This window comes from Cnephaeus nilssonii (genome assembly GCF_951640355.1).
Source record: "Cnephaeus nilssonii genome assembly, chromosome: 5".
NCBI lineage: Eukaryota > Metazoa > Chordata > Mammalia > Chiroptera > Vespertilionidae > Cnephaeus > Cnephaeus nilssonii.
In genome coordinates this window covers 76,062,756-76,088,078 of record NC_137076.1, presented here as the reverse complement: position 1 = coordinate 76,088,078, position 25,323 = coordinate 76,062,756, and the positions used below count along the sequence as shown (strand labels likewise).

General features: G+C 41.1%; 2 protein-coding genes across 3 annotated transcripts in view; both read right to left on the bottom strand.

Moving 5' to 3' along the window:
• Nucleotides 1-544: 544 nt before the first annotated feature.
• Nucleotides 545-11,826, bottom strand: CAMLG (calcium modulating ligand). Of its 2 annotated transcripts, XM_079771791.1 has the most exons (4): nt 11,540-11,826; nt 9,214-9,674; nt 7,684-7,749; nt 545-3,055 (listed from the first exon to the last, which is right to left on the bottom strand). In XM_079771791.1, the coding sequence occupies exons 1-4, from the start codon at nt 11,709-11,711 to the stop codon at nt 2,864-2,866; spliced, it is 891 nt and encodes a 296-aa protein (XP_079627917.1). In that variant the 5' UTR covers nt 11,712-11,826; the 3' UTR covers nt 545-2,863. The 2 variants fall into 2 exon arrangements, with proteins under 2 accessions (XP_079627917.1, XP_079627918.1); XM_079771792.1 differs by lacking the exon at nt 7,684-7,749.
• Nucleotides 11,827-17,790: 5,964 nt separating this feature from the next.
• The window catches only part of SEC24A (SEC24 homolog A, COPII coat complex component), a 65,601-nt gene continuing 58,068 nt past the window's right edge, over nt 17,791-25,323 (bottom strand). The window contains exons 22-23 of the mRNA XM_079772654.1: nt 22,403-22,506; nt 17,791-20,636 (exon numbers count right to left, since the gene is read on the bottom strand). Coding sequence (XP_079628780.1) covers nt 20,522-20,636; nt 22,403-22,506 — 219 coding nt within the window. The 3' untranslated portion in view covers nt 17,791-20,521. The remainder of the gene's footprint in view (nt 20,637-22,402; nt 22,507-25,323) is intronic.

Here is a 25,323-nt window from a genome sequence, read left to right as displayed (position 1 = left end):
TCCCGTTTAAGAGAACACATTGACGTGAAGATACTGACGGGCTTTTTGTGCCCACAATGTATTTATGCTAAGCTCACAGCACTTCCGTGTCCCAGCAGCAGCAGCTTTTATCTGTTAGCACAAGTGAAAGAAGCATAGGCAGACCTTTTCATTGAGCTTTGCTTTACTGCACTTCACACTGTTTTTTACAAATTGAAGTGTGGCAGCACTTCATATTCTATCGGTGCCATTTTCCAACAGGCTCAGATGATGGTTTGCTTATTTTATTTCCTTTTTTGGTCTTCTCCTGCCTTTAGATTCCAACTGAAACATCAGCTCATTTGGGATCTCCCACCTGCTGGCTTTCAGACTAGAACTTACGCCTAACTGCGAATCTTGAAATGTCTCAGTTCCAAAATTTCAGGAGCTAATTCCTTAATAAATCTCTATCTATCTATCTATCATCTATCTAAAACAAATGTTTGTTTTTATGTGTCAATAGTATCAACCAATAGTTATTGGCGCCAATTCAACACCAACAGGAATCCCCAATTTGGGGTGAAGAAGGAAGCTTTATTTAGTGCCAACAGCTCAAAGGTAATACAGCAGGGCTGCCCTGGGGCCAGGGCCCTCTTCAGCTAGGCAGCTCCACTCCTCCATGGTCCATGCCATTCTGCCTTGCTCTGCACCAGTCTGCGCCAGTCTGCTCTGGCAAAATATCTTCCGTGTTTCAGCTCCAGCTGGGGAAACAGTCTTCAATCTTTGGTGGAAAGTGCGCTCCTATAAAGTTTTTGTTGTTGTTGTTAATCCTCACCCAGGAACTTTTTTTTCCATTGATTTTTAGAGAGTGGGAGGGATAGAGACCGAGAGAGAAACGTCGATGTGAAAGAAACATTGAGTGGTTGCCTTCCACACGCACCCGACTGGGGAACCTGCAAACAGAATTGCACCTGGAACCCTTCAGTCTGTGGGCAGATGCTCTAACCACTGAGAAAAACTGGTCAGGGCTAAAGTATTTTTAAATTAAGGTATGGACAGTGTTTTTTAGACATAATGCTACTACACACTTAATAGATTACAGTGTAATCGTAAGTTTTCTGTACACTGGGAAACCAAAAAATTGTTTTGACACACTTGATACTTTTTTGTGGTAGTCTGGAACCAAACATGCAATATCTCCAAGGCAGGCTTGTAATTATAGTCCACTATGTCTCCAATACAACCCTCTTAGCAAACTGCCCTGGCTTCCAAAGCTGATGTTGATTCTAATTAACCCAATTCTGAATATCTCATAAGCCTCTTGCTGTTTTTAGTACCGAATGATGCACACCTCCATTTACACTAGTCTAAAGAGCTACTGATCGAAGATGTCACCTCTGAACAACCAACTTAATCAATCCAGTTTTAAGCCATATACATATCAAGTCCCTGAAATTTCCAAAGAAAATTTTTTTAATTATTCCAAAACTAATACATTTTTATTTTCATTCGATACTACTCAACATGCTTAAAGTGGCATCAACAGACACAGGTATCTTACAGCTCTTTAAAAGAAATTTGATAATGATCTCTAATTACTAAAACTTATCATGTGTCAAGTTGCTAAATGGGGCCTTTTTATAAAGAAACAGAAGTAAACATATGCAATTGAAGAACCCTGGTGTCTTCTCAGAGATTGAGGGGGACCTGGCAAATCAGGGATGCTTTCCAAACCTCTGGATACTAGATTCATTATGGAATCAGGAAAAAAAATGTGTGCTTGTAATCTTATCCTAAGTCAGAGGACTAGACTTAAATTATACTTATTCTACATTATTCTGATTCAAAATAAAGTCACACAAATCAAGACTGTGAGTAATAATGAAAAAGGACAGATGTTTTTAATATCACAAGGATTAACTAAATACACCATACAAAAATCTGTAAGGAAATGTATACCGAGCAATATAACACGTTTTATACTCATTTAAGACAAACCTTACAAATATGAGTGTTACCAAGTTAGTTTAAAGAACATTTATGCTATTGAGTTTCATACCTCAGTCAGTTCTTCAAATTCCACTTTTATATCTAACCATTCTAGTCTACTTTGCTTAAAAAACATACTCCTGAAAATTGAAAACTCAAAAGTGAAAATTTCCAATTCTAAGATTTTTAGAGAGAGAGAAAAACATTGATGTGAGTGTGACAGTAAAACATCCTTCAGCCACCTCCTCCCCAGCTGAACCACACCATCCAGGACAATAAAAAATTTTCATAAATAAAAATAAAGATTTCATAAATACCTTCTAACTTCACATGTATGGATCTTAATCCTTTCTCCCATTACAATGCTTGCACTGGAGTAAGGATTAAGATACTGACTCTCAACACCTTCAACAACAAAGATAAAATTATTGTAAAAAATAGATACTGACTCAACAAAAGATACAATTGGCTACCTTATTCGACTCTTATAAATTAAAATGTGCACACTTAACATTAGAAAATTCAGTTTCTTTCATTTTATTTTTAAGATGGCATCACTTCTCAGGAAAGAACAACCAAATACATACACAGTCCCCAATTACAAAGGGCTAGCTGAGACCTTGTTTCTCTGCCGAAATACAAATCTTAGAAGTTAGGGAAAGATGTAGACTAGGGATTCTAATTAAACAAGAAAAATCAGTTAATGACATTGGTACTCTATTCTTCACATCAGTATTAATACAAACTCAACGCTTTTAAGTCAGATAATCTGCCATTTCGTTCCATATCAAGTAGTTTTACAACCCCTACAAAGTAAAAGAATTACATAAAGATGTAACCCGATTTGCCTCCTCTAAAGACACTGCAATGTGAGAGAAATTGGTTTTCTGTAAGCTTCTCCTGAGTTCTGCAGGCTTCATGGTACTTCAGAGGCCCAATACTCAAGCAGTTCATGACAAAAGATAAAGGTGAAAAAGTAGACACAGAGATCTGTGAAAACTTCGCCCATTTTGCTGTAAGTATCCATTGATCGATTTATCACTTCAGCAGGAATTCCAGATAATAGAAGTGCTGCTGTTAGTACTGTTGTCTTTATCTTCTTTTCACCCTGTACACAGAAAGACAAATAAATCCTACAGCTTTCAGAAGAAAACTTAAACTCTATAAAAATATTATCAGTGCTATTTTTGCCTGATTTCAAAACTGTTAATGAAGTTTCAAAATATCAATCAATAATATATCAACAAGCATTACAAACATTAACTGAGCAAATAATATGTACAGCAGTAAAATGCTAAGCAGTAGGGAGCAAGATACCATTCTTGCTATCAACAGTTAAAAAAAGATAGGACAGCCCTAACCGGTTTGGCTCAGTGGATAGAGCGTCGGCCTGCAAGATGAAAGGTCCCAGGTTCGATTCCGGTCAAGGGCATGTACCTTGGTTGCAGGCATATCCCCAGTAGGAGGTGTGCAGGAGGCAGCTGATTGATGTTTCTCTCTCATCGATGTTTCTAACTCTCTATCCCTCTCCCCTTCCTCTCTGTAAAAAAATCAATAATATATATATTTTTTAAAAAGGATGAACATTAAAAAAAAAAGATAGGACAGCCCTAGTTGGTTTTGCTCAGTGGTTAGAGTGTTGGCCTGCACACCCAAAAGTCTCGGGTCCCATTACTGGTCAAAGGCACCTATTATTGTACCTGGGCTGCGAGTGAGGGAGACACCAGTCTATGTGTGTCTCTAACTTCGGTGTTTCTCTTTCTCTCTCTCTCTTCCCCACCTCCCTCCCTACCTTCCACTTTCTCTGAAAAGCAATGGAAAAAATCCTCAGGTGAAGATTAACAAAGAATAAATAAATAAAGATAGGACATAAATAAGTGCTAAATGAATGCCATGGATAATGTGTAGCATAGTGGTTCAAAGAAGATAGAAATTACTCCAGGGTTTTATATATAAATAAAGCACAGGGAAGGATTTCAGGAGAAAGTGGAATTAAAAATAGGCCTTCAAGAATAAGCAAGATTTATATAAAAGTGAGAAGAGAAATCTTGTTGAAAGGTAAGTCTCATGGGGGAAAAGGGGTACATATGTAATATTTTCAACAATAAAGAATTAATAAAAATAAATAAGTAAATGTACATTAAAAAAAGGAAAGGTAAGTCTCATGACAACAAAAGTCAGAGTGACTAGTGTACTGGAGGACAGTGAGTAATTCTGTAACAGAATCATAGGAATATTTTGTAGAGCCCTAATTAACATGCAAAGCAACTCACACCTAATTACACATGCAGTAAGATATCACTGAACATTTACTTCCTAATATAATTTTCTAGCTTCATTTTCAAGAGATTCAGGGCTGAATTTTCATTTAATTTACTGATTTGGTGTCACCAAATCCAGTCACGATTCAAAAATTTTAATAATATAAAAACCTATAATTACCCAAAAGAAGTCTATGTCCACAAAAAGATGAATACAAGGAAATCCTTAGCTGCTTTAGTCATAATAACCAAAAATTAGAAACAACCAAAGAAGTCTATCAACAGATTAAATAAATAAATGAATATATTCATACAATGGAATATTATTCAACCAAAAAAGGGGAGGAATAAATTATTAATATATTTAACAACATGGATGATTATAAAAAATACTTTGCAGAAGCCTTGGACAAAAATGCATGTACAGGAATAATTCCATTTATATGAAGCACTAAAACAGAAAAAAGTAATCAATAGTGGGGAAAAAGAAAAAAATCAGTCTAGGGGCTGGGACTACAGCTGCCTGGAAAGGGGCATGATAAAATTTCCTGATAGTGATATTCCAAACCTTGAAAGAATTTGAGTTTCATAGGCTGTCAAAACTTATTAAATGGTATACAAAGACTTGAGCAATTCACTGTATGACAATTTTACCATAAATTTTAAAAAAAAAGAGCCCGGCTGCAGTAGCTCAGTTGGTTGAGCATCATCCTGTGCACTGAAAGGTTGCTAGTTCAATCCCGGTTGGGGCACATATGGAAGGCAACCAATCAATGTTTCTCTCTCTCTCTCTCTCTCTCTCTCTCTCTCTCTCTCTCTCTCTCTCTCCCTCCCTCCCTCCCTCCCTCCCTCCCTCCCTCCCTCCCTTCCTCTTTAAGCATGTCCTCTGATGATGAGGGTTGAAAAAGAAAAGACAAGAACAATAAACAAACATTGAATTGTAATGATATGTAAGCTGAAATGTGCAGGGGTAAAGTATGTTGATGTTGCGACAGCATGGATGGATCTGGAGATTATAATGATAAGTGAAATAAGCCCGTCAGAGAAAGACAAATACCATATGACCTCACTTATATGTGAAATCTAATGAACAAAATAAACTGACAAACAAAATAGAACCAGAGTCATGGATACATGGTACAGACTGACAGATGTGAGAGGGGAGGTAGGTGGGGTGGACAGGATGAAAGAAGGTGAAGAGATTAGCCAAACATATATGCATAACCCATGGACGCAGACAACAGTGTGGTGATGGCCAGAGGGAAGGGGAGGTCAGGGCTGGATGGAGGTGAGCAAAAGGGGGGAGGAGTGAGGAACATCTGTAATAATGTCAATAATAAAAATAACAAATAAATTAATAAAAATGGATAAAAAATTGAAAAGATACAAGATAAATATAATGAAATGTTAATTATAGAATCTAGGTTGTAAGTATAAATGGGTGTTACCTGCACAATTCTTTCCACCTTTCTGTTTAAAAACTGATATAACAAAATGTTTATTTATTTATTTAATGATGGAGAAAATCTTAATTTTTTTTGAGAGAAAGAGAGAAGAGAGAGACAGAGAAACATTGATTGATTGCCTCTAGCACGCGCCCCAACAGGGAATCGAATCCACAATCTAGGTAAGTGCCCTGACCAGGAATCAAATCTGCCACCTTCTGAAGTACAGAATGACACTCAAACCTACTGAGCCACAGCAGCCAGGGTTGTTTTTTTATTTATTAATTTTAGAGAGAGAGAAAGGATGGGAGAGGGGGGAGAGAGAGAGAAACATCAATTTGTTGTTCCACCCATTCATGCACTTGTTGGTTGGTTCTTTTTTTTTTTTTAATATATTTTTATAGATTTCAGAGAGGAAGGGAGAGGGAGAGAGATAGAAGCATCAAGGGTGAGAAAGAATCATTCATCGGCTGCCTCCTGCACGCCCCACACTGGGGGTCGAGCCCACAATCCAGGCATGTGCCCTTGACCAGAATTGAAGCCGGGACTTTCAGTCCACAGGCCGACAATCTATCCACTGAGGAAAACCAGCTAGGGCCATTGGTTGATTCTTGTATGTGCCCTGACTGGGGATCAATCCTGCAACCTTGGCGTACTGGGACAATGCTCTAAACAACTGAGCTACCTGGCCAGGCTCTTCCAGAGCTTCTTTACACATATATAAGCAAAATCAAATATCTATGTTTTCTTCCCTTTTACAAAAAAGTATACTGTAGATCCTATTCTGTATTGGCTGCCTCCTGCACACAACCTGCTGGGGATCAAGCTCGCAACCTGGACATGTGCCCTGACCGTGAATTAAACCAGTAACCTCCTGGTGCATGGGCCAATGCTCAACCACTGAGCCACACTGGCCAGGCTTGATTTTTTTCTCTTAATATTTCTTGGCAAGCTTACCATTATCAGTACATGAAGAACTGAAAGAGTAGGCCATACTTTTTTAACTAGTCACTTATTAGTAAACTTTTAGATTGTTTCCAGACTTCTGCTATTGCAAAACTACAATCAATGTTTCAAGGGTAAGTTTCTAAACAAGTCCTTTTAATAAAATTACACTTTTAGAATATTTGAGATCTCGCTCCCTGGCATATGTTGTCAATTTGACACAAACTCTTATAAAAATTCAAAAAAAATTACACCTTTGGGGAAAGAGGTCAATACTAGGTAAATATACATCTGTATCATCAAAAATAATTTTAATTTAAAATAACATTTCTTTTACCCCTTTGTGTATTTGACCTATTTGGCCCATTAAATATATAAACATTTCAAATCCATAAAAAAATATGAGGTTATCAGTGCATTACCAGCCATTAATCAAATAGCTAAGTAGCCATTTCTCAGGAAAAAACTCACAGAAAACTCAATCACACAAGTAGGATTATCTTCTATGCCAGCCAAGTCAAGTCCCATAAAACTGTGTATATACATCTGTAGTCAAGCAGACCAGGTAAACACTGAAACTCCCCATGATTCTGTTCTGCAAATTTGGCCAAATATTTCTTGCAAATATCAGGCCCTTGGCATTAAAGTCCAAGTGCATTGTTATTAAGTGTCCACTAAGGCGCACAGTACCATAACTGAACCCATTTTAAAATTAAAGTCCTTTATCATAAACAAAATGTATTACTAAATCTTCACTAAGTAATGAAATTGAACACTTGTATATGCGTACTATTCGAAGTCTGTCTTGAGGTTTTTTTTCTCACAATCCATGGTGGACCAAACATTTTTATAAAATATGATAAAAATGTTATGGCAATGTCTAAATGCTATAGAGTGTCTAGTTACTCACTTTCTGAACTTCACTCATTACAAACAGAACAAAGAGTTTGAGTGGCAGCCAATCACACTTTGAGCAGCACTGATTCAGACCATAAGTATAACAAATTTTTTTAAAGTTTTTCAGATTATCTAATCATTAATCAATCTAAACACAACACCATAATTTAGAAAAAAATGTAATTTACCTTGGGAAAATATTTGTATAGTCCCATGTATGCAAGTTGTAAAGTAAGAAATGGAGCAAATATGGACTGTGAAGATAGAAGATACAATTATATATTTCCAACATAATCATTCAAATCACAAATCAAACTAATAGCAGCTATAAATTTTAAGTAACAAAACTATTAAAATATTTAATTTTAGCAGTTGAAAGCCATCTTGTTTCTGCAGAACAGTGAAGAAAATAAAAGGAATTGATTTATCATAAATATGTTTCTCAAGTCAAGTCACTCTCTAGTTCTGTTTTGTTTTTTAATGTATTTTATTGATTTTTTAGAGAGAAAGGAAGATGGATAAATAGAAACATCACTGAGAGAAACATCATTGATCAGCTGCCACCTCCTGCACGCTCCCACCCCCACCCCCGCCCCCGCACTCAGGGGATTGAGCCTGGAACCTGGGCACGTGCCCTGACGGGGAATCGAACCGGTGGCCTCTTGGTTCTTGGCTCGACACTCAACCACTGAGTCACATTAGCCAGGCTCAAGTCACTCTCTTTAATATCCCCCAAAATGTCTTGCCTCATAAAAACCTATCTTTTAAAAAACTTAAGGCACCTGGCCAGTGGGGCTCAGTGGTTGAGTCTTGACCTATGAACCAGGAGGTCAGGGTTCGCTTTCTGGTCAGGGTTCGATTTCCAGTCAGAGCACATACCAGGGTTATAGGCTTGATCCTCAGTGGGGGCGTGTAGGAGGCAGCCAATTGATGATTCTCATCATTGATGTTTCTCTCTCTCTCTCCCTCCCCGAAATCAATAAAAATATTTTTAAAAATAAAAAACTTGATGCCCTAGCCGGTTTGGCTCTGTGGATAGAGCGTCAACCTGCACACTGAAGGGTTCCAGGTTTGATTCTGATCAAGGGCACATGCCTGGGTTGTGGGCTCGATTCCCAGTAGGGGTTGTGCAGAAGGCAGCTGATCAACGATTCTCTCATCATTGATGTTTCTATATCTCTCCCTCTTCCTTCCTCTCTGAAATCAATAAAAATATTTTTTTAAAAAGTGAAAAATAAAAAACTTGAAAGTATTCACCCTGGCTGGTGTTGCTCAATAGGTAGAGCATCGGCCCATGCACCGAAGGGTCTTGGGTTCAATTCCTGGTCAAGGGTACTTTACCCTATTTAGAATAAAACTGCCTGGGGTTAATCCCAGCTGTGACTTAAGAGCTGTGTGGTACTGGGGAAATGATTTAACCACTATGAGTCTCCATTCCCTCATCTATAAAACAAAGATTCATAAGGATGAGGTTAAATGAATCAATATATGTAAATCACTTAGAATGGTACTTACATATAGGGGGAATTTAATAATTATTATTAGGCTCTGTATTTAACCAGAATACCTTTCTATAACTAAGGTGAATAGCAGTTTATAATACCTCTCCAAACAGCCCTGTGAATCAGGCAAATATTAAGTTAATATTGGCAATGAATTCTGTGGATTAAAAACACTCATTACTATAACTAATTTTCATTTTCCATTATATTTCTTACCAAATATTTGCAAACAAAAGCTCTGACTCCAAAGGCAAGAAGAGCACATCCCACCAATCTAAATATTCGGAAAGAGTCAAATTCTTCTGTTGTATTTCCTTCTTCTTGACTGGGTTTTTCACTAATTAGTTGTTTCCTTAGCTTCATTGCTTCTTCAAATCTGGAGAGGTACTGTTCTAGGCCATGGCGAGAACCCCTCTGGACAGTGTCTGCTGTCAAGTCCCCTCTGTTCCGCTGCCGAAGCTCAAGGCTTACATCATTATTGCACTCAGGTGGTTTAATGAAAGAGTCCAATTTGTCTCCCAGCTCAGTCCCCTTTACCTCTGCCACACCACTCTGCTGGTCAGTTGTTCCTGTACTGACGGAATCACCCAGCACCACTCGCTTTGAAACTGAAGGAATGGTGAGGGAGTTCAGTTTATCACTGTCCTGTTGCTTTGATTTTGTTTGACTTTCTTCTTCTGAGAAAAGAAATTTAGAAACCTTATGTATTACATATAGGCAAACACCATTTGTAGTAAGAGTAAAAAATGCACTGAGCTAGAACTGAATCTAAATTAATACTGATTTTGCATAACTAGTTTCCCTCTACACCCTCAAAATATATCACTCAAAAAGAGTATTCCTGCAGAGAATATAATCCAAACTTTGGGGGTAAAAGGGTAGTAAAAAAAATTGGAAAAGATAGGCAGGGAGAGAACAAGCTGTAAAGACCAAGTTTTCGTGGATAATGCATCCCTAAAGTATAGTTGCATTGCCTGCTCTAGCTTCTTTGGTTAAAAATAGAAAATTATTAAAGCTTTCAAAAATCTGTATTTTAATATTATATTTCTGAATCCAGAGCCCTGTCAGCATAGGGTGTGGCATATCCTACAGCTACTGCTTACGTAATCCTTTTACTGTAGTCAGGGAGCCATTAGTAGGTACTTAAGCCATTTTAAGATGCTGTTCTGGTTTTAAACAAAGCAAAACCTTAATGACAGATAACATTTTCAAAGCAAAAGAACAAAATACGGAATGTACGCTTCAAGAAAGATAGTAAATGCTTTGGGAAAGAATAAACATTCTATTAATCATTAAAGGAAGAAATAGTTTTGTAACTATTTGCCTAGTTACTGTTGTAGGGGAATTTGAAATAGTTCTCTTACCTCCTCTTGGTAGTTTTCAGCTGCAGACCTTAAGTTCAGAACTATACATGTACCTAAAGCCCTCCCAAACAAAAGTCACAAAGATCTAAAGAGCTTGCAACCAAAGCCAGTTACGAAAGGCAACGCTCCATGGAAAGTTAGAGAACACTAGCACATACTAGGTGTTCAATAAATATTCACATAAAATAAATAAGTAGTCACATAAACATGTTTTAAAGAAACTCATTGTACATGTCGTTGGGGGAGAAATGAGGAACTCTCCTTAGGGTTAAAGGCAGTTCATGGCACCGCATCAATCTCAGCTCTCCGGGAGAGACCTCTGGCGGTGAGCAGGTCCCACTTGTTGGGTCTATAAAGAATGGTCACACCCTGACCGGTTTGGCTCAGTGGATAGAGCGTTGGCCTCCGGACTGAAGGGTCCCAGGTTCGATTCCAGTCAGGGGCATGTACCCTGGTTGCGGGCACATCCCCAGTGGGGGGTGTGCAGGAGGCAGCTGATCGATGTTTCTCTCTCATCGATGTTTCTAACTCTCTCTCCCTCTCCCTTCCTCTATGTAAAAAAATCAATAATATATATATATTTTTAAAAAATGAATGGTCGCCCCAGTTTTTTAGAAGGCCTGCGGATGACAATGCTGAGGGCACTGACCACAAACTGTAAAAGTCCCTGATCCACGTAGAGCGGACTCGAGGGCAGCTCTGTGAAGACAAGCTCACGGGGGCCGACAGTTAGTGCAAAAGGCAAAAGAAGGCCGACGCCAGGGGAGGCGCAGTTAAGGGCTCGCACCGGGCACACTGGGCAGAGCGGAAGCCTGGGGACACAAGGTGCGCCTTCCAGAGGCGACGGGCGGCGGAGGCGGAGGGTGGCCTCGGGAAACTGGGCAGGGAGCACCCAGGCAGACGGACTCCGGAGCGAGGCTGCGCGGCCCGCGGCAGAGGTGGGACAGCCTCTGGGCGAAGCCCCGGGAAACGGAGAAGAGCAACAAGAAGGGGGTTAAGAAGCGAGAACTTGGGGCGTTACCTGGAGCACTGGGACAGAGGGCAGGGCGTGCTCAGAAAGGTCAGCGGGGTGGGGCAGGAAAAGAATAGCCCTAAAGACGGACCCCAGTATCCCACAGTTATAACATGCAATTTGAAAAGGGTGGGCGGGACACCGAGGGGGGAACGGAGCTTCTCACCCGAGCCGCCCCCGGGCCTGTGAAAGCCCATGATCCGGTTGATGCGCTGTTCCGAGTTCATGAGCAGCTTTCGCCGCCGCAGCTCGGCCCGACGCTGGGAAGCCGACAGGCCAGAGCCCACCGGGGCCCCAGGCCGCTCCCCGCTGTCCGTAGCGACGGTCATGGGCTCCATCTTCCCTGCCACAGTCTGGGAGAGGCGATGGTAGCGCTGGAGGCGGCAGCGGCGGAGCCGATGACTTCAGGCCCGGCCGCGGGCGCTCGTGCCCCTCTCACCGCAGACCCGCCCCCCGGCGCCGGGCTGGAGACGGCGGACTGAGCATGCGCACGGCCCTCTCCCGGCGGAGGCTTGCGCCGCCATCTTGAGTGAGGGCAGCCAACCTCCTCCGCTGGCCTTCGCGGTTTCTCTCCCCGGCCATCGGGGCCTCTCTGCGGCCCACGCGGAGGTGAGGAAAATCGCCACCCAGCCTGACCAGCGGGAAAGGAATGGGAGTGAGAACTGCACTCATCCATCGCCGATTTGGTGCCAGGAAGCAAAATGGAGACACTTGTTTCCGCTGACCTTCTGTCGCTCGCTTATAGGCCGCGGGGATACGTAACTCGGGGAGCGACGCTTTAGGGAGCTTGGCGTTTGGGATTTCTTTTTAGCACCCATTCCTCATCTCAAACACTTTTGTCCCAAATACGCCTGGTTTGTTCCAGTCGTCCCTCACGTCTTTGTTCAAGACTTTCCCAGGAGAACCTTCCCAGTCCCAACCTTGCCACCGCCTCTCAACACTTTCTGTTCTTAAAAAAAAAATAAAATCTTTTCAATTACAGTCGAAAAACTATTATATATGCTTCAGGTGTACATAGTTATTAGGCATTTATATAATTTATGAAACGATCATCCCATAAATCTAGTACTATTCTCTTTATCTGCCTTTTTCTCCTTAACACCTAATGACCGACTTGCTAACTAAATTTATGTACTTACTTTATTGTCTTTTTTCTCCGTGAAGACAAGTCCTGTGTTTTGTTCAAGGCTATAAATCCTAGAACAGTGGGAGTGCTCAGCAGGGCCAATTTATGCAGTTTTGAGGGGCCACAATAGTTTTAGGGGCCCAAGAAAATGTTGTGGGTTTTTTTTCTTAATATTTTTATTGATTTTAGAAAGGAAGGGAGAGGGAGAGACAAACATCAATGATGAGAGAGCATCACTAATTGGCTGCCTCCTGCACGCCCCCCACTGGGTATTGAGCCTGCAACCCAATCCAACCCTGGACCTTTCAGGCTACAGATTATGCTCCATCCACTGAGCCAAACTGGCCAGGGCAAGAAAATTTTAATTTCTTTAAAAATCAGGAAAAATATGTAATAGTAATTAATATGTAATAATGGATCCAGTCTGGATTATAGTTTTTATTCCAAGTCATCCTATATAATAAAGAGCTAATATGCAAATGGTCATCATGCCTTCACACCATCATGCCCTAACAGCTCAGACACTCAACACTGGGAGAGAGGAATGGGGACCAGCCAGGCACAAATGAGCTCATGAGAGAGGAATGGGGACCAGCCAGGCTGAGGTCCGGGAGAGGGACAAATCGCCTGCCCACGGTCCCCGGTAGCTGCAGCCGGCCCGGGCAAAGCCGACCGGGTCCTGGGTGCCTGCGGCCAGCCAGAGGGAGGGAAGCCCGGGTCCCAGGTGCCTGCGACCAGCCAGAGGAGGGAATCCTGGATCCCGGGTGCGGGGCGAGGCAGAGGTGGTTAGGGGTGATCAGGCCAGCAGGGGAGCAGTTAGGGGCAATCAGGCTGGTAGGGGAGCAGTTAGGGGTGATCAGGCAGGCAGGCAGGCAGAGGGGTTAGGGGCAATCAGGCAGGCAGGCAGGTGAGCAGTTAGGAGCCAGCGGTCCCAGATTGCAAGAGGCAGTCAGATTGGAGAGGGTGCAGGCCAGGCTGAGGGACCGCCCCCCCCCCATGCATGAATTGCATGCACCAGGCCTCTAGTAATATATAATTTTGAATATACTTTTATGGATGAAGAAGGCCACGAAAACAAAGTGTGTAAGGCCTACAAATAGAGCCCTGGAGCTCAGCAATGACTAAGTGAATGAGTAAATAAATAAAGAGGCGTCAGAGGTTGAGGCATCCTAGTGGGCCACTCTGCAATGTAGCCAGCTGCACAATCACCTCAAAATCAATCCCTCTTAGTGAAATTGCACAATCAATGAGTCTGGGCGCGCCTGTCACTACTTGAGCCAATTAAGCAGAGACAGGGTTGAATCACATATGAGCGTTTATTCCAATAATGCTGACAGTATGGGAGAGCAGCAGGTCATCTACAAAATCTGCTCTGCCCCCCACTGTAAGCCAGCTGCTTATATTGGATGGAAAGACAAAAATTACATGGGGAAGTAGGCAAAGAGATAAGAATGGGTAAGCAAAATGGGCAGTTTACAGGCAATGCAGGCTAGGGGTATACAAAAGGCTGGGGGTATACAAAAGGCTGGGGGTATGCAAAGGGCTAAGGATTTTCAAAGGCCTGGCATCTCTGGTTTCTGCAACAAGTTTGTTAATCTTTCCATGGGCCGAATTTCCAGGTGAGCTCCCAGGTCATGTGCAACTCCCAGAAAAGTTGGAATGTACTTCCTTTATTTTTTTAAATATATATTTTTATTGATTTTTTACAGAGAGGAAGGGAGAGGGATAGAGAGTAGAAACATCGATGAGAGAGAAACACCGATCAGCTGCCTCCTGCACACTCCCTACCGGGGATGTGCCCGCAACCAAGGTACATGCCCTTGACCAGAATCGAACCTGGGACTCTTGAATCTGCAGGCTGACGCTCTATCCACTGAGCCAAACTGGCCAGGGCGGAATGTACTTCCTTTAATCAGAACAAAACAATCACGGTTAGCAGAGCATGATTAATATTTCTTACTAGAGGCCCGGTGCACAAAATTTGTGCACTCAGTGGGGGGAGGGTCCATCAGCCCGGCCTGTGCCCCCTCGCAGTCTGGGAGCCATCAATCAGACATCCTTAGTGCTGCTGTAGAGGCCAGAGAGGCTCCTGCTACCACTGCTGCGCTCATCAGCTGTGAGCCCTGCTCAGGGCTTCTGGCTGAGTGGAGCTCCCATTGTGGGAGCTCACTGAACACCAGGGGGCAGCTCCTGCATTGAGCATCTGCCCCCTAGGGGTCAGTACACATCATAGAGACCCATCATTCAGCCGTTCGGGCTATTTGCATATTAGCCTTTTATTATATAGGACTAGAGGCCCAGTGCACGAAATTCGTGCACTCAGGGGGGTCCCTCAGCACAGCCTGTGCCCTCTCGCAGTCTGGGACCCCTTGGAGTCAGACATCCCTCTTGCAGTCTAGGACCCGTCGCTCCTTACCGCCCACCTGCAGCAGAGGCAGGAGAGACTCCTGCCACCACTGTTGTGCTTGCCAGCTGTGAGCCTGGCTTTTGGCTGAGCAGAGTGCACTGACCACCAGGGGGCAGCTCCTGTATTGAGCGTCTGCCCCCTGGTGGTCAGTGCACATCATAGCGACCGGTCATTCCACCATTCGGTCGATTTGCACATTAGGGTTTTATTATATAGGATAATTATAGCTGGTCCCCAATATTATATTTCTGCCCCTAACACTAGGAGGTAATAAAATACTATATTTAACTGTAGTTATCTAACATTGTCCCAGATTAAAAAAAAAAAAGGAGTTTGAGAAAAAAGTGTAAAAAACAAAACTTTTGGAGTCAACCATGTCGGAGCTCAAGTATAAACACAACTTTCTGCCTTGATTGCATGAAAGCTATTAACATGTCCTAGTTAATAATTTTAAAGTATTATCACTGGCATGTGTGGCTCAGTTGGTTGAGCATCCTCCCATGCACCAAAAGGTCACCAGTTTGATTCCAGTCATTAGGTCACATGCCTGCGTTGTGGGCTCGATCCCTGGTTGGGATGTGTGTGGGATTGGTTTTTCTCTCTTCCTCTCCCTTCCACTCTCTCTCTAAAATCAATATAAATGAATTTTAAAAATAATTTTAAAGCACTGATAGAGGTTCCCATAAATATCTGTACAGACCTACATGTCTGAGGCATATATTGTGTCTTTCAAAAAATTCTACAATTGAAATAATTAAGTAGTAACAAGTGTGTAAAACTTGAAGTACAATCCTGACAAGTCAAGACCAAATAACAGTTCCAGGATAACCAAGATTTTTTTCATTTGAAAAAAAAAAATTTTTTTTTTCTTTTGAGAAAGCCCATAGAAGCCAAATGAAAAATGTGGTTCTTTAAATAGCTGTGTTGGTGTATGATGGCTCATTTAGTCAAGTAAAAATTAAAAGTGTCAACGTTTCATATTACGTGATAACTTATTTCTGGGAAACCATTTCCCTGTGAGGTTTCCATAGATTATTAAATTTACTAGTATTACTAGTTCTTCTCAGTGGTATATATGATTTTTTCATAAAAGATGTGCATACTTAAAATTCTTGTACTAATTTGTATCTCTCTCATTATAGACTTTACAAGGGCAAGCCCATCCTTTTTTTTTTTTTTTAATTTACCACTTTGCCCCAAATCTGGAACCTGAGAGCACTAAACTTCCCTGAATAGTTGCAGAAATTTTTCTTTTAAAGAAAGTGTCAAAACTTGACATTTTCAGTGAGCTTTCATTTGATCCTAGTATTGTTTAGGTAGGCATTACAATATAAACTGTAGATACAAAGCTGAACAGATTGAGTCACAAATGGTAAAACCAGAATTCATTTTCTGGGATTAAATTTAGGCAGTACATTTGTATTTGGACTCCTCTCTACTCCACACAGCAGTAACAATAAAAGTTAAAAATATAAAGAAGAAAAATAAATAGCAATACTCAAAAACAGGAGAAACATCTCAGCAGATCAAAGCACTGGAAACAAAGCATTGCAGAGCTGAAGTGAGGTGCCTGTTGGGCTGCAGGTCCAGAAGCAGGCACTGGTAGCACGTTCTATGGGTAGGAGGCACTGAAAGTGCTCCACATAAGACACAGGGAGGAAGAAGCCAAACTCTCTGCTTAAAGTCTGCCCTCCTCTGAAAATGCTCAAAAATCATCTGCTGCCCTAGCTGGTTTGGTTCAGTGGATCAAGTGTGGGCCTGCGGACATAAGGGTCCCAGGTTCAATTCCAGTCAAGGGAACATGCCCAGGTTGCGGGATTGATCCCCAATGTCGGGTGTGCAGGAGGCAACCGACCGATGACTCTCATCACTGATGTTTCTATCTCTCTCCTTCTCCCTTCCTCTCTGAAATCAATAAAAATATATTTTAAAAAATCATCTGCGGCCGAAACCGGTTTGGCTCAGTGAATAGAGCGTCGGTCTGCGGACTGAAGGGTCCCAGGTTCGATTCCGGTCAAGGGCATGTACGTTGGTTGCGGGCACATCCCCAGTGGGGGCTGTGCAGGAGGCAGCTGATCGATGTATCTCTCTCATCGATGTTTCTAACTCTCTATCTCTCTCCCTTCCTCTCTGTAAAAAATCAGTAAAAAATATATATTTTTAAAAATCATCTGCTATTGACTCGCATAGCCTTGGATTTAACTTTGTAAGTAGGGAGGTAAAAGAAAGGGCAAACAGCCCTGGCCGGTTTAGCTCAGTGGATAGAGTGTCAGCCTGTGAACTAAAGGGTCCCAGGTTCGATTCTGGCCAGAGACACATGCCCGGGTTGCGGCTCGATCCCCTGACCAGTAAGGGGCGTGCAGGAGTCAGCCAATCAATGATTCTCTCTTATCATTGATGTTTCTATCTCTCTTCCTTCCTCTCTGAAATCAATAAAAAAATGTATTTTTTAAAAAAGGGTAAACAATTAGACTTCACACTATTGTTGACTGGAATGGCTAAAACACCAACATGAGCCCTGGTTTGGGGCAAGGGGCCAAGAAATGCAAGTACAATAAAAAGCAGGAAGAGGGAAAGCATGGGCAGAGTGAGATGAGCTAAAGCAAAAATAAAAACCCTCCATTCAAATGAGTGTACAAACCCAAATTCTAACAAAAAAGTGAGGTTAACTTTAAGTGGTTTTATCTGTCAATTACACTCAATTTAAAAAATATAAAGTAGCTGAGGAAACTCAGAGTAGTGAATAGTTTTCCACTACTTTGATGCACAACGTAGCACTACTCAGTGATTGGCAAATTATTCAAATTATTTTAAATAACTAGTCACTATATGTAAGCTCTTTCAATTAACTTTATTGAATAGCCAAATTGATTAAATTAGCACAGTTCAAACGATTGCATGGGTTACAAATGACTTTTTTTTTTACAGGAATAAAACAGTTAAAATTACAAACTGTAAAAAGGAAGACAAATCTTGTCTCTAATATTTTAGAGAAGCAAGATTTAATACAGCACATTGAAGATCAACACATATTTGAATTTTAGAACAAAAATTTAATGTTACAATATTATACACTACTTTACAAAATTAAAATTTCTATATAAGGATTATATTTGTAATAGTTAACAAAATCTTGAAATCACATTTGGTGGTCCCCTAGATAATAGCTGTTTTGCATCTTTGATTAGAATAAATCTTTTATTCTAATTATTATAAAACAGTCTATTAGACAATACATTAAATTAAAACAATAAAATATATGCAAACTAAAATAAATGGTACAACTTGAGTGAATATTAATGTCAGACTTACAGAAATGTTATTTTAAAAATCCTAGAAATTAGAAAAATAGAGTACTTTTTTATGGTAGAATTGCCATGCTCAAATTTAAATACCAAGATTGCCCTTTGTCAGTTTAGTAGTTGTAGATCTGTAAAAAATTCAAGGATCTTTCATAATTTACAACTACAATAAAAAAAATATGGCATAGTGTAAATATTAGTTGCTTTACATAAAAAAGTAATACAAGATGAGATAAGTGCCCTACTGCAAAACAAAACAAAACAAAAAAAAACCCCACCATGTTCAATATTGCAAAAAATAATTCTTAATTATCAATATCTCCAAAAGGTTCATTCATTGCCTCATTTTCCAGAGAATAATGTGAATCCTAACTAAAGTTATGTTTTTTATGACCTGACTATTATAAAATTATTCTAGATTGCACATGTTACACAATATCTAAAATAAATTTTTAAAGTAAAATTTGAAAAGCAAATTTGTGAAATATACTGACAAAGCATGTAGTAGTAACAACAGCCATACCCACTTAGGGATAAAGTGAGGCACAAGAAAGATTATTGTCCCTAGAAGCACAAACTCTTCCCTCTGTAAGATTCTTTACTACAATTAAGAAAGGATTTACAAATATCAACACTTAAAATTCACATTAAGAAGAGAATTTTAGTTAAGAAACATCAGTGCGTAATAATGACTCAGTTTCTTTAAAAGAGGGAAAAATATGAATTTATTTTAATTTGCTACACTTTGAAAATTGCTTCCTAATAAATGAAGCAGCTTTCAACAATATTTCCAGTTCAATGTACCACTTGCATACTGAAAATAAACTATAACACTGCTTAAGGGAGATGATATCTTTATAAAACACAATTATTCTTGTCCGGCTGATAAACAGTAGTGTATACTCTAGTGGGACTTGCTTCTTCCCTATCCCAAAACAACTCAGTTAAAGTCAGCTCATATTGCTGTAAACCTGATAGTTATTATTTTATTGGTGATCATATGAGACCAAGATTGTAAACACATTTTTCTAACCCATTAAAACAAAGAAACAAAAATCTTTTCATCAAGTATTATACATGAACATCTTTAAGAAGTTCATACAAGACAAGATGAATTGGGAAAACTGGGCCAAACTCTTTTAAGATATTCTATCACATCACTTTAAATATACAAATGTATAATTTACCTATTTGTAAACAAAATTCACTTAATGGTTTTGACTATAATATTTATCTGGCTGAATCAAAAAAGCAGTCTCTTGAGCATGTTTAGAAATCAAGTTTCTCTCAAACTTCAATATACTGGATATGTATAATCTTAATATCCATCAAATTAAAAAGCAGCATTCATGCTTTAATAAGTTTTACTATCCAAGAATAAACACCTTATGAGCGGCTTTCAATTTAATTATTAAACTCCTTAGAAAAATGATCCTGATGCATTTGAGACAGCATTTAAGAATACTTTAATTTCATTCATATTCATTTCACCAATATAACACCTTTATTACATTTCACAGAGCAGACAAACAAAACCCAAAGGATCATCTCCCTATTATCATTGCCAGTCCCAGCGTATTTAATGAAGACAGCTCAGATTCTTTTCACTGCAGAAGATAGTGTGTCCAAGTCTTTTGCAGTCAATCAGAAAATGACTTAATTAGTTTTCATTTAAAATCAAGGTGGTTTTGTTCAAGTATAGAGAATACTGACAGATTTTAAAGCTTGACAGTTATTTCTTCTTCTTAAGCTAGACCAGAGTTAGTTTACTCTAGTTTTAGTTTAGTCAAAAAACAGGTATGGGGGAATGAATTCTACTCTTTCTATATACTATTTACTTACGAAAAAATTATTTAATTTAAGAAAGATCATTATCAATGAATTTATAATTTCCCTGCAACACTTAGTCTTGTGAGGTTTTAAATGTAGCAGCCAAAGATTCAGGGGAAAAAAAAATAAGAGAAATATATTTGGAACACAGAAGTCTTTATTTTACAAAATTTACTTTGCCTCTGCAATATTGTTTCATCTTATTTCAATCCATAACAACTCAAACATAATTGGCAGCAAAGGAAAAAGGTGTCTAATCATATGCAGATATATTTTGATTTGAAAAATACAGTATTTCAGAGTTGCATGTTTGATTCTCTGCTGTGGTCCTTTATTTGCTATAGTTTGTTGAAATCACAGTGAGAACATATAATCATCACATCAGTCCACAAACCTAATAAAAGGAAGGTATTACACATTCTCAGGTATTCTGCATTATTGTGACTTTCCTTAGAAATAACTGAGTCAAATATCTTCATTGGTTCATTTATTCACTTGCTGTTGTATATGCAATAGGAATTCATAATATGAAAATGCAGATTCTGTTCTGTCTTCTACCATGTTTTGAAGGAAAACTGCTTTCATTGGATTCTCATCCCTTAGGAATAAAAGAAAAATATTTATATGCATTAGATAAAATGTAATAGTAAAATAAACACTAGATTTGTCACAAAGCTTTTGACATATTTTTAATTAATAACTGATAAAGCATCATTTAGTAATGTTTGAAATTCTTTTTCTTTTTATACTAGAGGCCTGGTGCATAAATTCATGCACTGGTGGAGTCCCTTAGCCTGGCCTATGCCCTCTCACAATCCGGGACCCCTTGGGGGATGTTGGATAGCTGGTTTCGGCCCAATCCCCACAGGCCTGATCCAGACAGGAGAGAGCCCGATCCCCGCAGGCCCGATCCAGACAGGAGAGAGCCCAATCCCAGCAGGCCCGACCCAGACAGGAGGGAGCCGATCCCCGCAGGCCCGATCCAGACAGGAGGGAGCCCGATCCCCACAGGCCCGATCCAGACAGGAGAGAGCCCGATCCCCGCAGGCCCGATCCAGACAGGAGAGAGCCCGATCCCCGCAGGCCCGATCCAGACAGGAGAGAGCCCGATCCCCACAGGAGAGAGCCCGATCCCCGCAGGCCCGATCCAGACAGGAGGGAGCCTGATCCCCACAGGCCCGATCCAGACAGGAGGGAGCCGATCCCGATCCCCGCAGGCCCGATCCAGACAGGAGGGAGCCGATCCCCGCAGGCCCGATCCAGACAGGAGAGAGCCCGATCCCCATAGGCCCGATCCAGACAGGAGGGAGCCCGATCCCTGCAGGCCCGATCCAGACAGGAGGGAGCCGATCCCCGCAGGCCCGATCCAGACAGGAGAGAGCCCGATCCCCATAGGCCCGATCCAGACAGGAGAGAGCCCGATCCCCGCAGGCCCGATCCAGACAGGAGGGAGCCCGATCCCCGCAGGCCCGATCCAGACAGGAGGGAGCCGATCCCCGCAGGCCCGATCCAGACAGGAGGGAGCCCGATCCCCACAGGCCCGATCCAGACAGGAGAGAGCCCGATCCCCGCAGGCCCGATCCAGACAGGAGGGAGCCTGATCCCCACAGGAGAGAGCCCGATCCCCGCAGGCCCGATCCAGACAGGAGGGAGCCTGATCCCCACAGGAGAGAGCCCGATCCCCATAGGCCCGATCCAGACAGGAGGGAGCCCGATCCCCACAGGCCCGATCCAGACAGGAGGGAGCCGATCCCGATCCCCGCAGGCCCGATCCAGACAGGAGGGAGCCGATCCCCGCAGGCCCGATCCAGACAGGAGAGAGCCCGATCCCCATAGGCCCAATCCAGACAGGAGAGAGCCCGATCCCTGCAGGCCCGATCCAGACAGGAGGGAGCCGATCCCCGCAGGCCCGATCCAGACAGGAGAGAGCCCGATCCCCGCAGGCCCGATCCAGACAGGAGGGAGCCCGATCCCCACAGGAGAGAGCCCGATCCCCATAGGCCCGATCCCTGCAGGCCCGATCCAGACAGGAGGGAGCCTGATCCCCATGGAGTGGGCCTACGCCAACAGGCGGACATCCCGAGGGGGTCCTTAGCGCTGCCGTGGAGGCGGGAGAGGCTCCCCCCACCGCTGCTGCGCTCGCCAGCCGTGAGCCCAGCTCCTGTGTTGAGTGTCTGCCCCCTGGTGGTCAGTGCACATCACAGCGACTGGTCGTTCCGCCATTCAGTCGATTTGCATATTAGGTTTTATTATATAGGATAGATTCTTCTAAATGGTTTGCTTAAAGAATGTATTTATGTCAAAACAAGTTGTTGCAAGGCCAAACAAACTGGTTCATATTAGCAAATGAAATACTCAACTTACCTTATTATATAAAGTATTGGGAAAAATGGTCTTTGTTCTCTAAGCCAAGATATGAAAGCTATAGTTCTGGCAGATTCTGGGGTATCAAGTTCTGGAAGGTCTGTCTGTTAAACAAAAGCCAACAATATCTTACTCTAATCATATCTAATGTATCATCTACAGTGATTCTCAAACTTTATCATGTACAGCAGCTCCCCCCTCACCCATGGGAGATACATTCCAAGACCCCTAGTTGATGCCTAAAATCATGGATAGTACTGAACCCTATGTTTTTCCTATACATACATACATACCGTTTCACTTAAAGTAAGCACTTTACGGCTCATCTTTGGCATATCCAAATTGTCAGCATCACTGCTCTTGCATTTTGGGGTCATTACTAAGTAAAATAATGAGCTATTTGAACACAAGCACTCTGATACCTGGACAGTTGATCTGATAATTGATACAGTTGCCAAATGTCTAATGGGCAGGTGGTGTATACAGTGTGGTAACATTGGAAAAAGGATGATTCACATTCCTGGCAACAGAGAGGGATGGTGTGGGATTTCATCATGCGACTCAGAACAACAACAATTTTAAAATTATAAACTGTTTATTTCTGGAACTTTCTATTAATATTTTCAACCCATGTTTGGCAGTGGGTAACTGAAATTTCGGAGAGCAAAACCATAGGTAAATGGGGGACAGCTGTATATAAATCACCTGGTGGTCTTGCTGAACTGCAGATATTGATTTAGGAGGTCTGGGGAGGGCCTGAGATTCTGCATACCACAATTTCCTTGTTAAGGGGGGGGGGGGGGGCAAACTTCTTCTTTTTTTTTTTTTTTTTTGCAAACTTCTTGAAGAGCCAGACAGTAAATACTTTAGGTTTGCAGGTCATTTAGTCTCTATTGCAACTATTCAACTCTGCCATTGTTCCACTAAAGTTGCCATAGACAATACATAGTGAATGGACATGGCTATGTTCCAATTATTGGTAGCAGACCCCCTTAAGAATACTTTGCTTAGCCCTTATCTAGAAGAACACCCTAACTCTTCTCTTCATTTTATTATGACATTTAGAATGAATTGACTCATTAGGCATTTGTCACAGATGCAACAATTTCTTGTCTCCTCATTAAAATATCTAATTATTCAGACCAGTAGTTTTACTCAAAGTCTGAAAGCTAGTGCTAATCCTAGCTATAATCCTCACATGTTTTTAAATACAAGAATCTCCTACTAACTTCTATGAATGGAGTTAAACCATAAATATGAAAAAATGCTGACATAAACCACATATTCCAAAGTGGCTGACAACGCCTTAGCTGGTTTGGCTCAGTGGATAGAGTGTCAGTCTGCAGACTGAAGGGTTCCAGGTTCGATTCTGGCCAACAGCACATGCTGGGGTTGCAGGCTCAATCCCCGCCAGTAGGGGGCGTGCAGGAGGCAGCCAGTCAATGATTCTCTCTCATCATTGATGTTTCTCTCTCCATCCTTCTCCCTTCCTCTCTGAAATCAATAAAAATATATTAAAAAACGCCCACAAAGTTGCTGACAAAATGATAGGGACCAAAAATATGACATTAAATAAGACCATATTATAATTTGTTATCTCTTTTCAATATAAAACTATCCAAATGCAATATAGTTTAACAAATGCTTTCTCATGAATCATTTCAATTACACTTCTATAAGCAACAGCACTTATTTTACAAATGAGGCTGTTAGTTACCATATTTTCTGGCGTATAAGACGACTTTTTAACCCAGGAAAATCTTCTCAAAAGTCGGGGGTCGTCTTATACGCCAGGTGTCATCTTATAGGGTGGGTATATCCCAAACTCTATATTTTAACTGGAAAATTTGGGGGTCGTCTTATATGCCCAGTCGTCTTATACGCCGGAAAATACGGTACTTGTCCAAGGTCACAGAGCTAGTGATTGTCCATTATTACTCTCTTCAATAATCAATAGTAATCCAACTGACACTGATCACAAGTCATTTGCTTATGTGGCAATTAGCTTAGTTCTTACTCCAAAGCAGCAATTAAAAGAATCCTGCCAAAGAACAATGAAATTATGTGCCTGTAACACTTTTTTGTTGTTTTTGTGCCATCAACTAAGTTCATTCCTTTCTGAAAAAATAGTATACTCTCAGACAGACAGGAATAGATAAGCCATCAGGGTGATCACTTCGTAAGTTATATAAATGTCTAATCACTATGCTGTACACCTGAAACTAATGAAATATTGTATGTCAGCTGTGATTGAGAAATTAAAAAAAATTATTTAAAAAAGATAAGTCAGCCCTAGCCTGTTTGGCTCAGTGGATAGAGTGTCAGCCTGTGAACTGAGGGGTCCCGGGTTCGATTCCAGTCAAGGGCACATGCCGGGTTGTGGGCTCAATCTCCAGGGGGTGGCATGCAGGAAGCAGTGATCAATGATTCTCTCTCTTATGTTTCTATCTCTCTCCCCCGCTCCCTTCCTCTCTGAAATCAATAAAAATATATTAAAAAAAAAAAAAGGTAAGTCAATGATACAAAATAACCTAAAAAGTGCCTTTAAGCCCAGCCAGTGTGGCTCAATGGTTGAGCGTCAACCCATGACCAAGGAGGTCACAGTTCAATTCCTGGTCAGGGCACAAGCCCAGGATTCGAGCTCAATCTCCAGAAGGGGGCGCACAGGAGGCTGCTGATTGATGATTCTCTCTCATCATTGATGTTTCTCTCTTTTTCTCCCTCTCCCTCTCTGAAGTCAATAAAAACATTTTTAAAAATGCCTTTAAAACATAAAATGAGTATTTTCGATTAGAAGAGAATTTGTGGGGACATTTTCTTTTTTGGGAAAAAATTTTAGTATGCCATGATTTTAAAATGGGCTATTCATGTTTTGCCACATTTGAAATGCCCTTTAAGACTATTCCAATCACTATAAGACA

Excerpts from the sequence above, each read along its gene's own strand:
- CAMLG (XM_079771791.1), bottom strand. The coding sequence starts at position 11,711 with ATGGAGCCCATGACCGTCGCTACGGACAGCGGGGAGCGGCCTGGGGCC. Across the intron at positions 9,675-11,539 it reads CAGGCCCGGGGGCGGCTCGG|AAGAAGAAAGTCAAACAAAA; the intron begins GTGAGAAGCTCC and ends TTCTTTTCTCAG. Across the intron at positions 3,056-7,683 it reads TATACAAATATTTTCCCAAG|GGTGAAAAGAAGATAAAGAC; the intron begins GTAAATTACATT and ends TTCTGTGTACAG.